The following is an 18,680-nucleotide window of genomic DNA, read 5'->3' as shown; positions in this document are numbered from 1 at the left end:
GGCATGGTTCTGGCCCACACAACACTTTCCCAGGCAATGCCCAGGGACAGCTGAAGGGATAGCGTGTGCCAGGGACCTCTGCCAAGAGGCAGTTACTGTGATTTTGAAAAGGAAGAGCCTTCAGCTGTAAGCCAGACCATGCTGCTTGTCCCGAGGAACAGAAAACAGGCCTTGATCCTTTTTAAAAAATGGTGTAGAAATGAGAGCTAATAAAAACAAAATTTAGTAGACATTATCTATTGGGCTGAAGTGCAATTTTGTTGATCCTAGCTCCACTAAATGTTGTCCTTTGTCCTTGATAACAAAACTATTATTAATAACTTTGGAAAGTGCTCATCCACTGGATTTAAGTCTGCTTATGATAGGGAGGAAGGAGCAGCTGGGTGAAAACTTTAATAAGAAGAAATACTCACGTAATCTGTCCTGGAGCAACCATTGAGCATTTAGCTTTTTTGTGGCATGTGTTGTTTGTTTCACAAATGTCTGTCATGCTGCATCCTTTCCCAGGAACAAAGTTTGTATAATGCTCCTTGCACTCACAGTGGGACTGCATCAAAGGGATGGGAGAGGGTAGAGAGAAATTAGACATGCAGAAAATAGAGATCTCAGCGTACTTTCTGCTCCTAGGATTTAAAGACCAGGAAATTTCAAAGCCTTAGTTAATGACCTGGTGAGTTCAGATGCAAGTATAAAGCTTATCCATATTTATACAACTTCCTGCAAGGCTTTATCCACTCCAGAAAATTAGTGACTGCCAGATAAATTTCCTTCAGGTAAAGCCTTTAGGCTCACTTCTGTGACAGACAACGTTTCAAGTTGATGTAGATAGATAGGTTAGGTTTTTCTTCTCTGTTCCCACAGCCCTCTCTCAAAATGAAGTGCTAAAGCATGTTATTAACTGGTGATTATCAGCAGTACATACCAGCCTGTGCATGCTGGCCACATGTAATGTGTTGAGAAACTCTTGAGTGAAGAAACTTGGTTGACCATGAGCATCAGGACAGCCCTGGATAACTGACTCCCTTTTTCCCTTCTTGTTTTTTCAGTGGCAGAAGTACAACACAGAAGCCTGAGCCAGTTCATGACAGTACGAATAATGTGCAGCCTATACAGTGGTGCCTTTCATCAGTAGTCCTCAAAGACTCAGGTTACACTAACTTTAGGTACATTTATCTATGGTACCTATGTAAGGACCCTACTGGTCCTACAAGCCCCTTGCAGACACAGAAAATTTATCTGTGAGAAGATTCATTTCAGTTCCTCCACTTCATGTGAGACAAATTTGAGCCAAAACGTTCTACAAAAAAGACTGCTATTTTCATCCCCACCTTCAGAGGGTGACACACACTTCTATATATAGAGGGAAAGGGGATACCTCCTGGCCACCTACAGAGCTTATGCCTTAGCTAGGAATAGGCCTTGGCCTCACTGAGACCTGCATACTTGTGGCTCCTTTTTGGAGATGAAATGTTATTTGTTCCTAGGCAGCTGTTGCAGGAAACATCTGGGGCACCAGTTTAACACTAACCTTTCCTGGGCCATCATATATGCAAATGGTAGACTGTGCAGGGCAGTTCCCATATAGTGCTTGGCAAGGGTCTATAGGTAAGCAGACTTGACCATCCCCTCTATAACCTTCTCGACAGGTGCATTTGTGACGATTTGGTCCAAGGTAAGTGCAGTTGGCATTAGGATCACAGACTTTTGTAAAGCATGGATTGATAGCTTGAGGGAAAAAAACAAAAAGGTAAGAGAATTAAGGCCCACATTCTAAAAATTGAATACAAAGATTTACTGGAACATCCCCATGCCAAACAAAGCCCGGGTAGACTAAACTTCTCATGACAACTTCTCATAACATCCTAGTCCAAAGTATTGTGGCAGCGTGAAGACAGAAGAGAGGAATGTGTTTATACTAACATAGCAACCATCTGTTGTTGCTTTGTACAGAAATGATCACTTAACATGGCAAACCGAGTTATAAGCAGATATAATCACGTAATGTGCTCATTAAAATATCACATCTATTTCCCTGTTCCCTGGAGGCCAGATAGGTGATATAAGGTCAGTAAAAGCTTTAAGTGCATGATAGATCTGTTGGAAAGTATTTCTCAATATGATAGGCCCTCACTGTTTTCTTTCTGGTAATTAAACAATATAATGTCAACCATTCAGCTATATGGAAGACTGGCCAGCAAGTTCTTTACTTGTGTCTTCCACACTGCTGTAGATTCAGGACTGGACTAGGAGCTCTCTATCTATTTCCAGAAGGCAGTTTTGTAAAGGCAATGGCATTATTTATTCTTGTTCATAATTCAGTAATGCTTCTTCACACACCTTTGTGTCCAGTTCAGCACACACTGAAGCTGGAAGGAGGTAGGCCTCTGAGTGAAAAAAAGGTGGTGATATTCATTGTCTTTTCCTCTTGTCCTCCTCTTCATTCCCCTCAGCTGGGACTGGGAGAATTGACAATGCTCAGCTTCATTCTGTCAAACCTTCTCTTCTGTTCCAGTGTAAAATCACATATGTGGACATTCATACCTTCAAACTGTCCAGGAACAATGCCACTTCCAAGCTGAGTCTGAAGCAGCTACTGCTGTCCTATGTTACATTGTTGTCCTAGAGCTGCTTGTCCTCTGTTTATCAGCTAGTCATATGTGTGACACTGACTTCGCACAGTCGCAGTAGCTGAAGGTATTTGGGCAGAAGAACAATATTGTCATGGGCTGTATCACTACAAAACTTGGGAGGTAAGGATACTAGCATCCTTCCCTTGCTGGTCGCTTGTCTATGCTGCCTGTCAGTAGGACCTTGAGGAGTCACTTTCTTAAGTCCTCCACTTACGTGGTATTCAAGAGGGCTCAGAGAGGGTGGTACACATTAAAGACCAAGACGATTTAATTTCATGCTGTAAATATTCCTGGATAGAGTAAGATGGACTTCTGGTTTTAGCGAACATTTACTAATCAGTGTTTCCAGCTTTAGATACAGCCTTTGATTCTTCACTGAAACTTATCTAGAAGGAGGAAGTGATGCTGCAAGATATACTGTAAGCAGAAGAAATAAAATCTGGGTTCTTGCAATATGGTTAATTTGAGTATTCAGCAGCAAGTTGAGGAACCTATGAAAAAACTTTATGGCAGATTTTTTATTCTAGCTGAGATGCCATTATCTTTGTTTCATGGAAAGCAGGAAAGCTAAACTGAGCTTTTCTATGGAGTTCATACTTAATGATAAAACTGAGCCAATATATGACAAGTAGTCAATCAGCATAGACCCCTGCTTGATGTTGTTGACTCTTATGAAAGAAAATTGACTTCAGTAAGTGATGTGATAGGAGTGGATTTGTAAGCACTGATGACCTAGTATCCACAATACGCATTTCAAAGCACTATGCATTAATGGCTTTTGTCTGATTTTTGGACTGATGTGCCTCTGGAGTCTACTTTATTGTTCACTATGATCCAGAAGGAATCTGGTTTGTGTATCTCATATTGCTTTGGGAAATGCAATGAAGAACAGTTAAGTCATGATGATAATGAGATTTGTTTCAAAAGTGTACTCAGTATATGAACTAAAATATTAATGTTGATGTTTCCAAAAATTAGTGTAGATGAAAATTACTCACGTTCACATTGTGTACCATCTCCGTGGTAGTTGGGTAGACATGTGCATTGCAGTCTTCTGCCATCCTCACCTGAGGTAGTGCATCTTGAGTTTGCAGGGCACTGCAAGGCCTTGCATTCAGCTATTGCTGAGAGACAAAGGTTGACAGATTAAGCTGTGTCTGTGTATTGTGCCAGGAGACACTCTATCCTCCAGTTTACTAGCCGAAAATTCTCCTGATCTGCAGACCATCAATCCCATTGCTGTTGTCATAATAATTTATGGTGATCGAAGGGGAGATAATGGTTATGGCAGCTCACAGGCAGGATTTGAGTTTTACTGTATGTTTGGTTGCCTGTCCTTACCAATTCTAAATGAATTACAGCAGTTGAATATATCTGATATAGAAAACAGGCTACTTACGTTGATCACAGCTGAGACCTTGGTATCCAGACAAGCAAGTGCATCTTCCATCTCCTGTAATTCCACTGTTGCATACTCCATGAACACAGCTGCAAACTAAATGGAGAGATGGATTGGATTTACTGACTCGGCCTGGTACTTGGAAAGATATATTTATTGGTTACCTGTAGCAAATAGTGCCCTGGTCAACAACTGTTAAGTATTAGTACGTGCAATTTTCAAAACCAAGATTTGACTTGAGTTCTTAAATTTATAGCTTTCTATTAATGAGAAAATAAGTACTTACAGCTGCATACATCAACAAGTAACAGATTCTGATTTTTGCAGTCTGATAATAGGACCTGAAACACCAAAATGACCCATTGCTAATACAGTAAGTCTTGAAAAATTAAACTTGAGGCCAAATTGAATATAACACGCAACATAATTCATTTTTATTACTGTTATCAAGTGGGTAGTAAATACTTAATCTTTGCTTTAATTCTGCTTGCCTGCCTCTCAAACAAAAGAAAATGAGTTACGTGACATTTTTTTTTCCAAAAGAGTATTAATCTACTTAAAAGGATAATTGGTCACTGTGTGAGACTAGGTATGAAGCACTTAGTTTGGTCCTATTTGTTCCTTTACTCTGTTATTTCTGATCACAAACCTTGTGAAAATATACACACATGACTCTGTATTCAGAGTCCAGTCGACTGTGAGGCCCTTTTACAAGCTGTTTTTGAAACCTCATGTATTCTTAAAAGCCTTATAACTGTTTCAGTTACCATTACAGTGCTTTTAAAACAAGCCCTGTACAGTTATACCAAAAAAGACCAAGAAGTACAAAGATGTATTGGTGACTTTAAGTGATACACTTTGCCCCCCTCCTCTACAAACACAGCCTGGGCTCTTGCAAATCACCTACTGTACTTAATTAGTAATATTTTCCTCATCTTACTATTCCTGCTATAATAGTTAGCAACATCTAAGGTGTTGTGGAAAAGCAGTTCATCACAAATATACAGTATTTATAAATACTTATGAAACTTGGATGAGCTCAAATATCTGAAAGCTGAAGTGTAAAATGATCCCTAAATTAATATGCCATTGAATCCTCCAGTAGCTTCTCAGAAAATAATTACATTCCCAATACTGAATTCATTCAAGTACTATACTTCTATGAAAACGTTGCCTTAGTTGCATTTCTGTGTATCAACACTGGCATCCAGTGGACAAAAGTGCCTTTGAGTCAGTTGAGGTATAGGATTAATGTAGAAGAGCCAACACAGATTTGAACTGAGTCTATTCATGACTCTTTAGGTATAATTAATTCAAATCTTAAGAAAATTTTAGAGTTAAATAAGTATTACCATGTGGAAAAGGGACCTTTCTTAGTAATCTTTTTTTTTTTTTTCTTTAGATAATGTTCTGAATACGTCTAATGCTCAGCAGGTAAAGGAGAAAGGTAAATAAAAATAAAGACAAAGGCAAAATAGGAGAACACTATGTATTAGCTGGCAATCTATTTTTATACTAAATAGTCCAAATAGCTCTGATCCTTCACTCAGTGTCCCACTACTTCTAAAAGAAATATGGCCAACTAGTGAAACAATCAACCAACCAAAAAAAAGCACTGTAAAATCAATACACTCATGCTTTTTCACATTTTGAAAGAATTATGGAGCTATGTGGTATAGAATATAGTGGGGATCGAAAGCAGAATTGGATCCAGTGACAAGGTAATTAATTTTTGGAGAGGGAGGTCCATCGGGAACCATTAATTTCAGTGCCACATAGGTGTTTCCTGCCTTGATACAGAAGTTTCAGTTGGTAAATGTATTTAAAAGTCATACAAAAACTCTGAAGCCACTGTAAATTATTCATTTCATATATTCCTACCCAGAATTTTAAGTGCCATAACAACCTCCCATATTTGGATCAAATAAATACAAATTCATCATTTAGGATGAAAACTTGCTCACGTGACTGGATAACAGGAAGGCCCTATTGCAGAAGCACAAAAACTGTTCTAACTCTTAATTTCTTTTTTTACTATTGGCCAAAACAAGGATATTAAGGACAATATTAGGATATTGGTGTAGTGCTACACTGACAGCACTGTCTGCACAGCTCTGAGTTGAATCCAGCCCCCTGCTTAATGAAGGATTTAGTAGCTGCCCATTTTCTTTCCCTGTTTTGTTTCCTGAAGCAGAGAGCAGCTCTTCATGGGAAACTTTGGGCTCTCTGCACATTTCACTCTGATTTTTTAGAGTCTGAATACAGCTTATTATAACCTGCTTATCACAGTTTCAATCGAGAGAGCTCAAACTCACCTGATGTGCAGTGAGGACCAAATAAATGTTCTTCAGCACAATTTTCACAGGCTGTCCCAGCAAATCCTTTCTGGAATTACAGAATGGAAATTAAAACCTTTCATCTATGTACAGGTAGATATATGGTTAGCAGCCTGAAAGCAACATCTTTAACCACAAAAAGCAAACAAACAGCAACAACAAAAACAACTATACCACATCCATAACTCTATAAAGAAATAAGAAAATGAATCAGTCAGCAAATCAGGACTGACTGACTGTGGTGTTCAAGAAAGTGTTGTCTTTGGAATAATTTTTCTCTCTAGTTTTTGTTGTTGTTGTTGTTGTTTGCTCGAGTTAACAATAATCAAGCTTAATGCCAAAATCATTCTTATAATTATGAAATTGTATTTCCTTACTACTTTTCACTCCGCCTACTTTTCATATGTCCCCCAAAGATGTGTTCACAGTTTAAAAGAAAGATTAATCAGTATTGGGTGAAGTAGAAGAGTGTGAAGTGCGTTTCTCTTTTAAAATATTTTTGGCTGAAGTTATTAAGTACTGCACATTGCACTCTCAACAAAAACATAATACTGAGACTGCAGTCCCAAAAACACATTCTTTTTAATTAGGACAAAAAGTCCTGAGTAGTAGCACACCATAAAGAACAGAAGAACTCAAACCACATGCTTCAAGATTCACAGAATCATAGAATAATGTTGGAAAGGACCTCTAAGATCACCTGGTCCAACCACCAGTCCATCCCCACTATGCCCACTGACCACGTTCTCAGTGCCGCATCCATATGAAACACCTACAGGGACAGTGATTCCATCACCTCCCTGAGCAGCCTGTACCACTGCAGCACTTCTCTTTCTGAGAGGAAATGTTTCCTAATATCCAACCTGAACTTCCTATGGTGCAACCTAAGTCCATTCCCTCTTACCCTATTATTGTTAACATGGGAGAAGAGACCACCCACTGCCTTCCTACAATCTCCTTTCAGTTCATTGTGAGAGTGCTAAGGAGTGTGTGGGGGAGAACCCCAAGCCTAAAAGTAGAAGAGTGTTTTAATAATTTCTCCTGAACCTGTCTAGGCCTTTAGTAACAAGTTTAGTGCAAACTAAGCAAAATGAACTCCATGTGGTCTACCCCTGTTATTTCCGAATTACTATACAATGTAGTATGTATTATTTTATATAATAGTAGTTGTCGTTATTCCTTAGTTGTACTTAAATGCTGCTGTTACATTTTTACTCTAAGAGAAAGGCTGTACCTGACAAATGCACGTTCCATTTCCGTTCAAGCCCTGGGAACAGTGTCCTCTCCCATTGCATGGTGACGCAGCTCCTCCTGGACATGCTGGAAGTGACAATGAATAATCAGTCACCTTGCTCTGCTCTTCTGCTCCCCTTGCATATTAAAGATGAGGACCTCTAAGGGGCTTTGGGTCAGGCAGAGAACACAGATGGTGGCTACTGTTTTGCATCCACCCGAATCTACCCACTAAAAACTCAGTTTCAGCAGAAACCATAATCCTTTTTTAACATGGGAAAATTATTTAATTGTTTATTCCTGTAATCAGAGGATTGCATGAAAAATAGTCTTATTCCAAAATGCAGCATTATTTTTGTCTCCCCAAACTATTTTTTGTTCTTGTACTTCCCTGGTACCTCCCATAATATCTGATTCCATTATATTTGATTCAGATCCTCTTGGAAACTGAGATTTGGGTATCTCATGATCCGCTTCATTCCTAACAGGCCTTGGCTACTGTAAAACCTAAGTGTCGAAGATGTGCTATTTTTTTCAGATCCCTAGATGCTAAAACCATGGTTACAGGTGGTGGTATACCAAGTGACATGATGTTTGAGCACAAACCCCAGCCAGACAGAAAGGATGAGAAAGAGTGACTACATTACCAAACCAAATTTTTGGCTGAGATTTTTCAATATTCACATTTTAAAAAATAAATAAACTAATGAGTTTTTACCATTAGAAAATGCATATAATAATTGCTTTTATTCAGGTTGCTCTGTCAAGTTTTCTTCCCTGCAGGAATATCCTTATTTTTAAGTTGTGAAGCCTCTCTGTGGATGCGATTTATTAACTTTATATAAGCCCTTCCTTCCTGTAAGCTGTCAGTGTAGCTGGAGTTCCATTCAGCCCCATAATCCTGATACAGATGCTGACTAAGTGCAGCAAACGCTCATTGCCCTTGAGGTTGCTCTGCTGTACCTTTCTGGTAGATTTATTGGTTATGAAGAGCCCTGGTTTACTCTGTGTGGGCTGAAGTGGGCAGCACAGTGGGTTCATGACGCCACTGAGGAACTCAATCTTGATTTAGGGTGGTTAAGTGACACAGAAGTTCACATGAAAATAAATCTGATTTGGGTGGAGTGATGAAAAATTAAGTGGATGTGCATATGTCTGCAAGAAATTTTAGTGACTTTGGCTTTGTATCAATCTGTTAATCTTTGTCTGCTTGTATCTTAATGTTGAATCTCTAAGATCTGTTCGTTCTGAAGGTCCAGGAAGAATCCTAAGCTACTCAAGAGTAATGCGCACATTTAAAGGTGGATGTTTGAGTTTATTTATACTTGCTGAAATAGAAGTGTGTATTAAGAGATTAGATGAAATAGCCAGAAATGAGTTAATCTACATATAAGTACAATGTACACGTACTTCAATCTGTAAAGTGGCTTTTAGTGAACCTTGTTTTCTGGGTACCTTGTGACAGGCATATCAATCCTTAGGACATGCATGGATACAAACTCTTTGACATTTGCTGTGAATGAAAACAATTTTAACTGCTCTGATGCTTCTATTAAGTGTGCAAAGATAGAGAAAAAGCAACATTTATGGTACAAATTCCAGGAAATTATACTTCAAAACTGCTGACAGTACAGTGTTTACTATTTGTATTCATTCCACTTCCCCTTGTCTTCACTACATCTTGTCTCCTGTTTTGCTGCCACCACCAAGGGATGACTTTATCAGAAGCTTAGCAAATTACCGCATTGTTCAACAAGTTTGGTCAGGCAGATAAAGAACTTCCCCTCCCCTCGCTCTCAAGACTGCAGAAGGCAGCACCAGGACTCTGACATGGGACACAGATGGGAGTGATGCTGGTACTTTCACTTGGCCCAGCCCCAGTGTTTGGGTGAACTGAGAGCTTAATTCACCTACCAACCTAACTGTTTTTAAAAGCAGCCTCTTCTTGGTTTACTTGTCTTCATTTCGCTTCCTACAGACAGCAGCACTGAGACATGCAAATATGTGCCCAGAGTGGAAATGTGAGCTTGGGGAGGGATGGCTCCCACTGAGGCCCATTTATGTCTCATGTCGGGCACAAAAACTCCACCTTCTGTGGCTGGATTAGATGGAGAGGACCTCTCACTAGATATCAACTCTCTCTACAAAGCCATATTCTTGTGGCCTAGTGGTGTCACTTATTTTCTGGCAGGGCAGGTTCAAGATGGCAGTGCTAAAAGTCTGCGCTCCTTTCCCCCGCACTGATCCCTTTTTACTGATGCCTATTAAAAGAGAGGTGGCTCATTACTTGGGGTTCTCAGTAGGAAGGGAAGCATACAAAACATCTTTCATTCATACCATATGTAGCAGTAAGGGCTATCACTTAAGGAAGTCAGAGCACTATTTAAGAGCTAATTTTGTCATTGCCATCAGATGTCAAAGGTGAAGTAAACTCCTAGTCAGGGATTTTTCTTCAGCTTCAGGAAGGACCTGCTTTCCTCCAAACATTTCAAGGCGTGCTGTACATTCTTAGAGAAACTGAGATAAAGAGAGCTATTTTCTTCCTCCAAAAGATGGCAGAAACAATATTGTGACCTTAAATTTCAGAGATGTTAATTTTTGGGGCCAGGAAGTTTGCCTGAAGGAAGAGGGAGCCTCCTTGCCTCTGTGGCCTCCCTACTCCTGTACCCTGTCTGCAGCAAAGAGGAGCTCACCATCGATTCTAAAAGCACCCATACATCTCACATGGCCTCATGCAACACCCTAAAGTATGGGATGATCAAATGTTCTCTCCTTCTGGACACTTAGGTTCCAGTTCCATTGCGAAAATGGTAAATCACTGCACAAGTGGTTATCTTCAGAGAAAGACTGCATTACACTCTATGCTACTATTTATTTCTATAGAAGTAGCTGTTAATGGGAATTAAAATTTTTATATTTATTTATTATTTTGTTTTAGTAGATAAATGTCTGTTATTTAAACCATAGTGTGGGCCATGCTAAGATGACTATTTATCTTTTTTTGTGGACAGAAGGAATTCACAGATATTCAACCGGATGCTGGCTCCTTTTTCTGAAGGAGGAAATGCCCTCTGTGGGCAGGGAAACATCCTCTGCAGGTCTCGGTGCCTGTTTCAGTAGCCTGAAATTTAAAGTACTTGCGGGGATGCTGAAAGATTTTTCCTGAGGAAGGGAATGCTGGAGGAGTGGCGCTCCTCATTGTTGCTACTTGAGTAATGGCCTTGTACTTTGGCTGGCTGTTCAAAAATAACCCAAAGAAAAGACTCTTCTAGGTCAGGAAGTAAAGAGTTAAATATATTGAGATTCTTCCAATTCAGAAAGGGATATTTCTGACTTAACATTAAAACTTGAAAATTTTCTGTTTGAAAACTTCAATTTTCATAAGCTATTATGGGGATTTTCTCAGTTGAAGCGGATTGACATTGGCAAAGCCCCACGTGGGGTGTTGGGTCCACTGTTGGGTCCTCAGTACAAGAGAGGAATGGGAATGCTGGAAGGAGTCCAGTGGAAGGCTACATAGATGATGAAGGGATGTAAGCATCTTTTCTGGGAGGAGAGGCTAAGAAGGCTAGGGTTGTTCAGCCTGGAAAAAAGAAGGTTCAGGGGGACCTCATCAATGTACTTAAGTACCGCAAGGAAAGATGTAAAGAGGACAGGGCTAGGCTCTGTACATTGATGCCTAGTGCCTGGACAAGAGTGATGTAGGCACAGACTGCAACAAAGAAGGTTCCCTCTGAAGATCAGGAAAGACTTCATTACTGTATGGGTTTTGGAGCACTGGCACAGGTTGTCAAGAATGGTTGTGGAGTCTCCTTGGAGATCTTCAAAAGCCGAAAGACATGGTCCTGAGCACCCTGTTCTGGGTGGTCCTGCTTGAACAGGGCCAGGTACCAGATACCTCCAGAAGTCCCTGCCAACTTCAGCTATTGTGTGATATGCAAAAAGTAATTTTTCAGCCATTGACTGAAATTATTTGTTTTGAATATCTCAGAATCCATGGAGATCGTTGAATTTTTGGAAATGTTCCATTAATTCTTCTTTCTAAATGAATCTCTGGGTATGTGTGTTGTGCTGTTTTGTTATTTTTCTCCAAAACCTTCAAATTTTGGATAAGCAGTGCTGTTTATTTCTGATCCTGTAGTAAACTCTGAAAAGCATAATTCTTGTGGAAATAGTTTCTGAAAGCAAGAAAAAACATTTCTTTATTTCTAATCAAATTCTATCAGAAAAGAGCTTACCCATGCAGTCTGGGCCCCAGTATCCCTGGCAGCACTCAGGTTGCTGAATTTCCTTCATACAAGAATGCCGGCATCCAGGTAAAGAAAGACTGTGTGATCTAATTTCTAGGTAATACCTGAGGAAAAGAAATTCCAACAACTCTAAAGCACATAAAGACTTCTGTGGGGAAAAATGAAATTTCCAATCTCCTCTTTCTCTTTAAATGTCAGAGAGGAGCCCTTCAAATTTAGTTATATTGATGTAACACTTTTTTCCTTCATTAAGACATACATGCATATCAAGGGCTGAAAACATCCTTGCAGCTACATCTTTTGCATAGTATATTTTTATTTTATTCAATTCTACAGTCTCAAAACAGCAATTTTACATGCTTGGAGGCTGCATTTAATATTTTATTTTATTTTATTATTTTATTTTATTTTATTTTAATATCGAGGTTCTTTTAAGTGCTAAGTTCAGAGTAGGTATTTCATCTTCCCTAAATGGTACTTTTCTCTTCAGGAGACTATCATATTTCTTTTCAGATACTTCTTCCTGCTCTACACTTCCATACATTATCTGGCAGTTTAAAAAATCTGTCGTACGCTATCATTCATTTGAAGTATGCAGAATAAGTAAAGAAGACATTTTATGATACCACTCAAAGCAAAATCCCATAGACATTGATATCAGTGTTTATCTTCCTCTGATATCATTGGTTGATTAACTTTAGACATAGATGCTTGAATTCTGTCTGAATGTGAATACAGACAGTGTATACTGTCTGTAAATAAACTTATACATTCCTTAAGAAAATCATACTGAACAGATTGTTCGTAATACAAATCAATATATTCTAATCCACAGAGAACTGTATTCATGGTAAAAACCTCTGACAGAAGACATACCTGCAGTCTGGTATCCCAGTCCCATTGGTAATTTTGACGTAGCCAGTAGGGCACTGGGTTTCAAGATTTAGAGAGCAAGGTGTACACTGAGTTTTCATTTGAACGAGCAGCTTTTGATCACATCGCTTCTTCATCTGTTTCAGGAAAAGATTAATTAAAAAGAAGGAAAGGGTCTCTCAGTTGATGTAACTCTGCCCCCAGTGGCTTTGCTGACGAACAACCAATGTAGCTCAGCTTTATTCTTAACCACAAGCTGTGTCCTGGTCAGCAGATATAAACCCCAGCCCTGGGGCTGAACTAGGCAGCATCACTTTCCAGGCTTTCCAGTAGCCTTCTCTTCATGAAGTATATTCAATATATTCATACAGGATAAACTCTATTTATATTAATAACACTTTTTATCCAAGCAATGCTAAGTCAAGCAGTCTTAAAAGAGGGCAACAGCCTATGGATTATTAATTGCAAAACTGCCTCAGTCCCCAAAGCAGGACAGAGGTAGACATGCTGGCAAGTGTCTCCTGTAACAGTGGTGAAACCAAGCATGAGGTGTGGAGGAAAATGCTTGTACTTCTGCACATGCTGGTCATGGCACAAGCCTTTGGTCTTTTTAAAGGCAGATGTCTTGTTCTCAGCACTTTTTTATTGCACCGGATGATATGGGATGATAGTAATTTCAAATTGACCCCTCTGGAACACCCTGAGAAATGCAGCCTTACCTTTTTTCCCCCTACCTGGAGAAAACTACAGACCACCCAGCTTAGGATACCCGGCCACAGACTTCTAGCTTAAAAACCAAGGGCACACACTCCTTGCCTTGGACTTTCAGGAATGCAAAACCTTACAAATGAATTGAGATGATGTCAAAAAGGAGAAAAGTCTTAGGGCAGTGTTATGGTGGTAGTGCTGTGTCTTGTAGCTGTAGAAATGAAAGTTTTGAAAACATCTATATAACAAAAAAAAAAAAAAAGGAAAAAAAAAAAAAAAAGAAAAAGAAAAGGTCTGCTTCTTGCTACTAAAACAGTCAGTCTATTTTAAAGCAAAAAGACTTTGCAGAGCCCCAGTTAATGCTAGCTTCCCCTGCTGTCTTCCTGTTAAGTGTTTCTAGAAGTGAGTTCATAATTCACAGTGAAGAGAAGTAAGGTAATACAAAATGCAGTTTTTAAGAGCCAACAAAAAGTAATAAATGAAGCTATCATTACAGGAGAGGAAGTACTGTAAAGTGCTCTGCTTTCTTGTTCGAGATATCAAGTGGTCTTAACTCACTGAAGCAGTACGGACCATAACAGACTTCCTACCTGATCCAGGATGATTGAAGTGAGCTCTCTGAATGGGTTTTCAATTAACTAGTCACTTAGTCAATTAAGACAATGTCTGAACTGCTGCCAGACCAACCCAAGGAAATGCTTAATGTTCATCTTGTAAAACTGTACCTGCCCACAGCAAATATGCATGGTTCCATGTGTGTTTGCATGTAGGGGCCAGTTATAGCAGCAGCATTCATTCTGAAATATTTTTGTAAGTTAACAGCAGTCTGTTAAGGTTATAAAGCAGCTTCACAGGCTTTAAAGCCAGAAGAACAATTATACTTGAAAAGTATAATTATACTTGAAAAGTACAATTAATACAGGACACTGGAGGTTCTAGCATAAAATTCCTCTTGCTCAAGCAAGAGCTCTTAGAAAGCCCATTTTTGATTTGGGAATGGTCAGTTGTGGAGAAACAGGCATGGTATGCTATGTCTGTCGTAATTTGTCAGTGAATGTTTTGCTTCAGCCTACTGTCATTGCTCCTAGTAGGTTTCATGACAGCTAGGAACTGCTCTGTTACCAGTTTACAGCTTGCTCCCTTCCTATGAGTATGTACAGCCTGAGATAAAATGACAACTTCTCCGTTCATTTAGGTAAATAGCATTTCTTGAATTTGCTGTTATGATGCTAGTTTCCAAGTTCCTGAGGATCTTTCCTCCAGATCCTGCCCAGTTTGATGGTAACCTTCCAGCATCAGACCCAGCCTGCCTGGACAATGCCACTACATGTGAATTGGACCTGTGCACTACTCTGACAGGTTTTCTCTGTCTCCCACCTCAACAGACTGACCGTTAACCCTTAGTGAAGCACCAACATAGCAAGAGCTTCAGTTGTTTCATATCCAGGGTTCATCACAAGTCATTTCTTCCAAGGACAGCACTCCCTGCTTCGTGAATAATATCTAGTATTACTGTCAAGGGATTTCCAAATACTGAATGGGCACATGCAAGTCTACTCTGTCCAGGTCCAGACTTGGGGACCTCCTGTACACATCTGGGATTCTGCAGGAGCTCGCAGTTGGCCTTGGCAGATACACTGGTGCATGGGGTAGGGTTTCTGTGTGTGCTACACCCTGGTGTTCTGACATGAAGTCTTCGCTTGACAGACTTCCATTCTTTGTTGGTTATCCTTCCTATCCTTGTGTTAGCAGCATGTTTTGGTAATGAAGATTGTGAGGTTGTGTCTCAGACACTGATAAGGAGATTTAGTAATGCAAGCTTTGAGGAACTCTGCTTGATTCCGATCCCCCACTTGTGAGTTTTTTTCAAGATCTACTTATTTGTCAGTTTTCAGTCTTAATAAACATACTGTTGAAATCTGACTTGGGCAGCTTTCATGTGGAATTGTGCTTGGGTGGCAAAACCTCTTAGTGCAGCACAGAGGCATTTCAGGAACCTTTGAATTAAAAAGGAGATCCTTCTCCAGATTTTTGAGCTGCAATGAAGATACAGCTTGGTGAGACACTTGTCCAAGCAGCAGCAAGATGTGCCATGCTGGATTATCTGAGCAGAAGCCTTTCAAAGCCTTGATTGTCACAAGGCATTAGATGGCCCAGCCTCAATGACAGATTCTGCATGCACCAGAAGAAGGACCAGTGCCACATAAAAACAAGATCCAGACACCTCAGCTCCTTTTCACTGAGTCACACCAATATCATTAATGTTGAAGCAACCTCCTAAAACCAGCCTTGGATGATTTTCCCAAGTCTTTCACCAAGTACTACTTGAGCCTGGCTCCTCCCAGGTATCTGGGGGAAACCATCAAGACTTTGAGGCCATGTGAACTACTGGGCTAGTAAGATAATTAAGTTTAGACTCGAAAATCCATTGGAAGGACAACCTACAATTATCTCACTGCATCAGTTTTCATCAAAACGGGATCACCAAAGATTTTATTTTTGGAACAAGAACATTAAAAATACATTATAGAAGATAACAGCTAAATAAAAATAAATTATGCCCTTTCCCTACCATCGGCTATAAACTATTTAAAAATAGCAGTGTCATTTCCACTTTCTCACATTTGCTCATTTTCTTTTTTTTTTTTTTGCCAATAGGGAAAATGAGAAACAAAAGAAAGGAAAAAGATGTGCCAGTTCTCAGAGAAAGATCAACACAGTCCCACATGCTTGTTTGTACCTACCAGCGTACTTTTCCATTAAAAGAAAAACCAAACAAAACTGAATGGGTTTTTGTTTTTTTTTTTTTTGGTCCACAGTTTCTCAGTATCTTTTTATTTCCAATTCTACAGGAACTGGAAGTTTTTTGTTTTTTTTTCTCCAGAATGCAATAATTTAGAGCTTCACTTTCAGAGGTAGTATAAATGAGTGCATATTTATCTCCATTATCTGCCAAACACTTGGTTTGGCTTTGTAGAACAACTCTTTCTGCCTCACTACAAGGGTGGTGAAAACAGATTTACTGAAATTCATGTGAAAGATACACCAGCTCCACAAAAGCCTACAAAACTTTTGTTTGGATTTGTAACATTATACAATTATTTTCAATGTCTGAATTCCCTAAGACCTATCTGAAATAGCATTTCCTCCCTGTACTTGGTAGACCGGCTAATATTCACTCTGGCAAAATTTCTGCTCGCACCTTCTGATTTATAAATTCAGTTGGTTCTCTTTTGTTGCTTGTGCTGGATGCCATCTACAATCTTTGCAAGTTTTGCTATTTTTAGAGACTTTCTCAGCATACTTGACACATCCTTTGAGTCAAACTCTCAGCCAGACCAAACAGATACATTTCTCTTATTTCAGAGGGATGAATTACGTAGCTATTGGTTTTAAATTCTATGCCTTATGATATCAGCAACTGCTGAACTGGTAGTTTTTCTTCCGTAAGGTACAGTACCTTGTTACACTTCTCCCTATATCAGTGAAAGTACAGCCACTCCCATTGGGTAAAAGAGACACAGACAATTCAATATTTGAAGAAAAAGCCGCTTCTTACCTCATCTGGGACTTGTGATGTCAAATGCAGCTTCATTGAAACCAGAAAAGCCAAAAAGGAAAAAATTAACAGATTGTTTTCCATTGTGAGGTATCTGGATTGTTTTTCTTCAGATCCCTTTAGACATGAGTACTAAAATTAGGATCTAAAGCAACTACTGTTTCCTTGAGACACTTAGGAGAATAATATAAAAGGACACTTGTCCTCCAGATGAAAAATAAGTGAAAGATAGATCACGTGAAGCTTGCCTCAAGACAGGAACAATTCCAAAGCGTGGTGTCTTTGTCGAAAGTGTTCACTGCAAAGCTGGAAAACCCTTCCTAACTGAATGACAGGATATCCTGACAGGGCTCAGTTCATTTATCCCTCTCTCTGAAGCTGTTGACAGAACAAAATCAAGGACACTGATCTGTTACGACAGAAGATGTTTTCTTCTTTTAGGTGGGCATGCACAGAGACTGGAGCAATTGCTGTGCTTATCATTCCATTTACTTAGCTGTTCTTAGACAGAGCAAAGCTCTCTGGAAGTTGACTTATCAGCTCTAATAATACAAGGGTGGGCCTCTAACTGTAGTTGGGGAAGAAATTCTGACTTAATCTCAGGAGGCCAAAGACACATCTTCCAGCTTTGCTACGCTGGATAAAAAAAAAAGGGGGAATTCTTTGCCTTATTCGATAAATTACTTATTTTCTGAAACTAATCAGATGAAAATTAACTGTTTTGCTTGTACATTATTAGGAGGACCAGTAGACACAGATTTTACAATGCCAAAAGTGACTTCTGTGGATGTTTTCTAGTGCTGCTCTTTTCTGCTGCTCTGGCTGGTCTCATAGGGGCAGTCTGTCTCACTTCTCAAGTTCCTGATGATTTGGCTGACTCCCGTTTACCAGTTTTGTGTATCATTTGACTTTTCAGTCATTTGAAATCAGTTTGGAATTGCTCTTTCATACAAAGCTGTGTTTCAAGGCTAGGTTATGTTTCTGACAGAAGTACAGTGGCTGTGAGCACAGCGCTTTCTCCTTCCTTTCTGACAGATTTCTGTTTGTAGTCATGGCTAGATGCTGCATTCACCTTCAGACCACAAAGGTAGTCCCTGATGCAGTTGTAACCCATTATTTGAACAACAGGACTTTTTATTTATTTATTTTTTTTCTGAAGAACTTAATGATGATACATATATTCTACACAAATTCACGTACTCACGTTACATGCTCTGTGTGAGTTCTGCAAAGTTGCTGATAGGAGTCGGCAGGGCAATATGTTTCCTGTATGCTCAGCAGATTCTGTGCCTTTCTTCTATAAGGTAAGGAAAATAAATCATTTCTTGTTTGTGCAGGCAAGATAGCAGCCAGCAGTTGTGATGTGTAAGTCGACAGTATGTACGGCCCTGAGAATTGCCTCTCCTTTTTTTTGAGGTCAAGGCCTTTAACCTTACTTCAGTTTTGCATGCAGTATACGATCTGGCCTGATCAAAAGATTCACTCAGGTTTCTCTCCAAAACGGCAGAACTGTGGAGGATCTCCTCTCCCAAGTGTTGACAACCCATGGCTTCGCTCCGTGGGCAGTGGGATGCACATCTCCCTGACATTTCCAGCACTCAGCACTGGAATGAAGATGCCTTATGCCATATACTGAAAATACCCAGAGACTGGCTTTTCCCCTCTGCAGGAGGATCCCAGGTCCCTTCTTTA

At 39.6% G+C, this 18,680-nt stretch overlaps 1 protein-coding gene across 2 annotated transcripts in view; it reads right to left on the bottom strand.

Moving 5' to 3' along the window:
• The window catches only part of STAB2 (stabilin 2), a 74,457-nt gene extending 57,171 nt beyond the window's left edge, over window positions 1-17,286 (bottom strand). For both annotated transcript variants that reach the window (XR_014943912.1, XM_015867626.3), the window contains exons 1-9: window positions 16,989-17,286; window positions 12,725-12,858; window positions 11,837-11,952; window positions 7,600-7,685; window positions 6,345-6,414; window positions 4,030-4,125; window positions 3,629-3,754; window positions 1,529-1,725; window positions 414-547 (exon numbers count right to left, since the gene is read on the bottom strand). Coding sequence is in view for 1 of the 2 variants with exons in the window: in XM_015867626.3 (XP_015723112.2) it covers window positions 414-547; window positions 1,529-1,725; window positions 3,629-3,754; window positions 4,030-4,125; window positions 6,345-6,414; window positions 7,600-7,685; window positions 11,837-11,952; window positions 12,725-12,858; window positions 16,989-17,072 (1,043 nt within the window). In the remaining variant the exon portion in view is untranslated. The remainder of the gene's footprint in view (window positions 1-413; window positions 548-1,528; window positions 1,726-3,628; window positions 3,755-4,029; window positions 4,126-6,344; window positions 6,415-7,599; window positions 7,686-11,836; window positions 11,953-12,724; window positions 12,859-16,988) is intronic.
• Between the last annotated feature and the right edge of the window lie 1,394 nt (window positions 17,287-18,680).

Source organism: Coturnix japonica, chromosome 1 (assembly GCF_054131305.1).
Source record: "Coturnix japonica strain WE chromosome 1, WE-NBRP24, whole genome shotgun sequence".
NCBI classification, from domain to species: Eukaryota; Metazoa; Chordata; class Aves; order Galliformes; family Phasianidae; genus Coturnix; species Coturnix japonica.
Note: the sequence above shows the minus strand (reverse complement) of the source record. Positions and strands in the feature narration are given on the sequence as shown.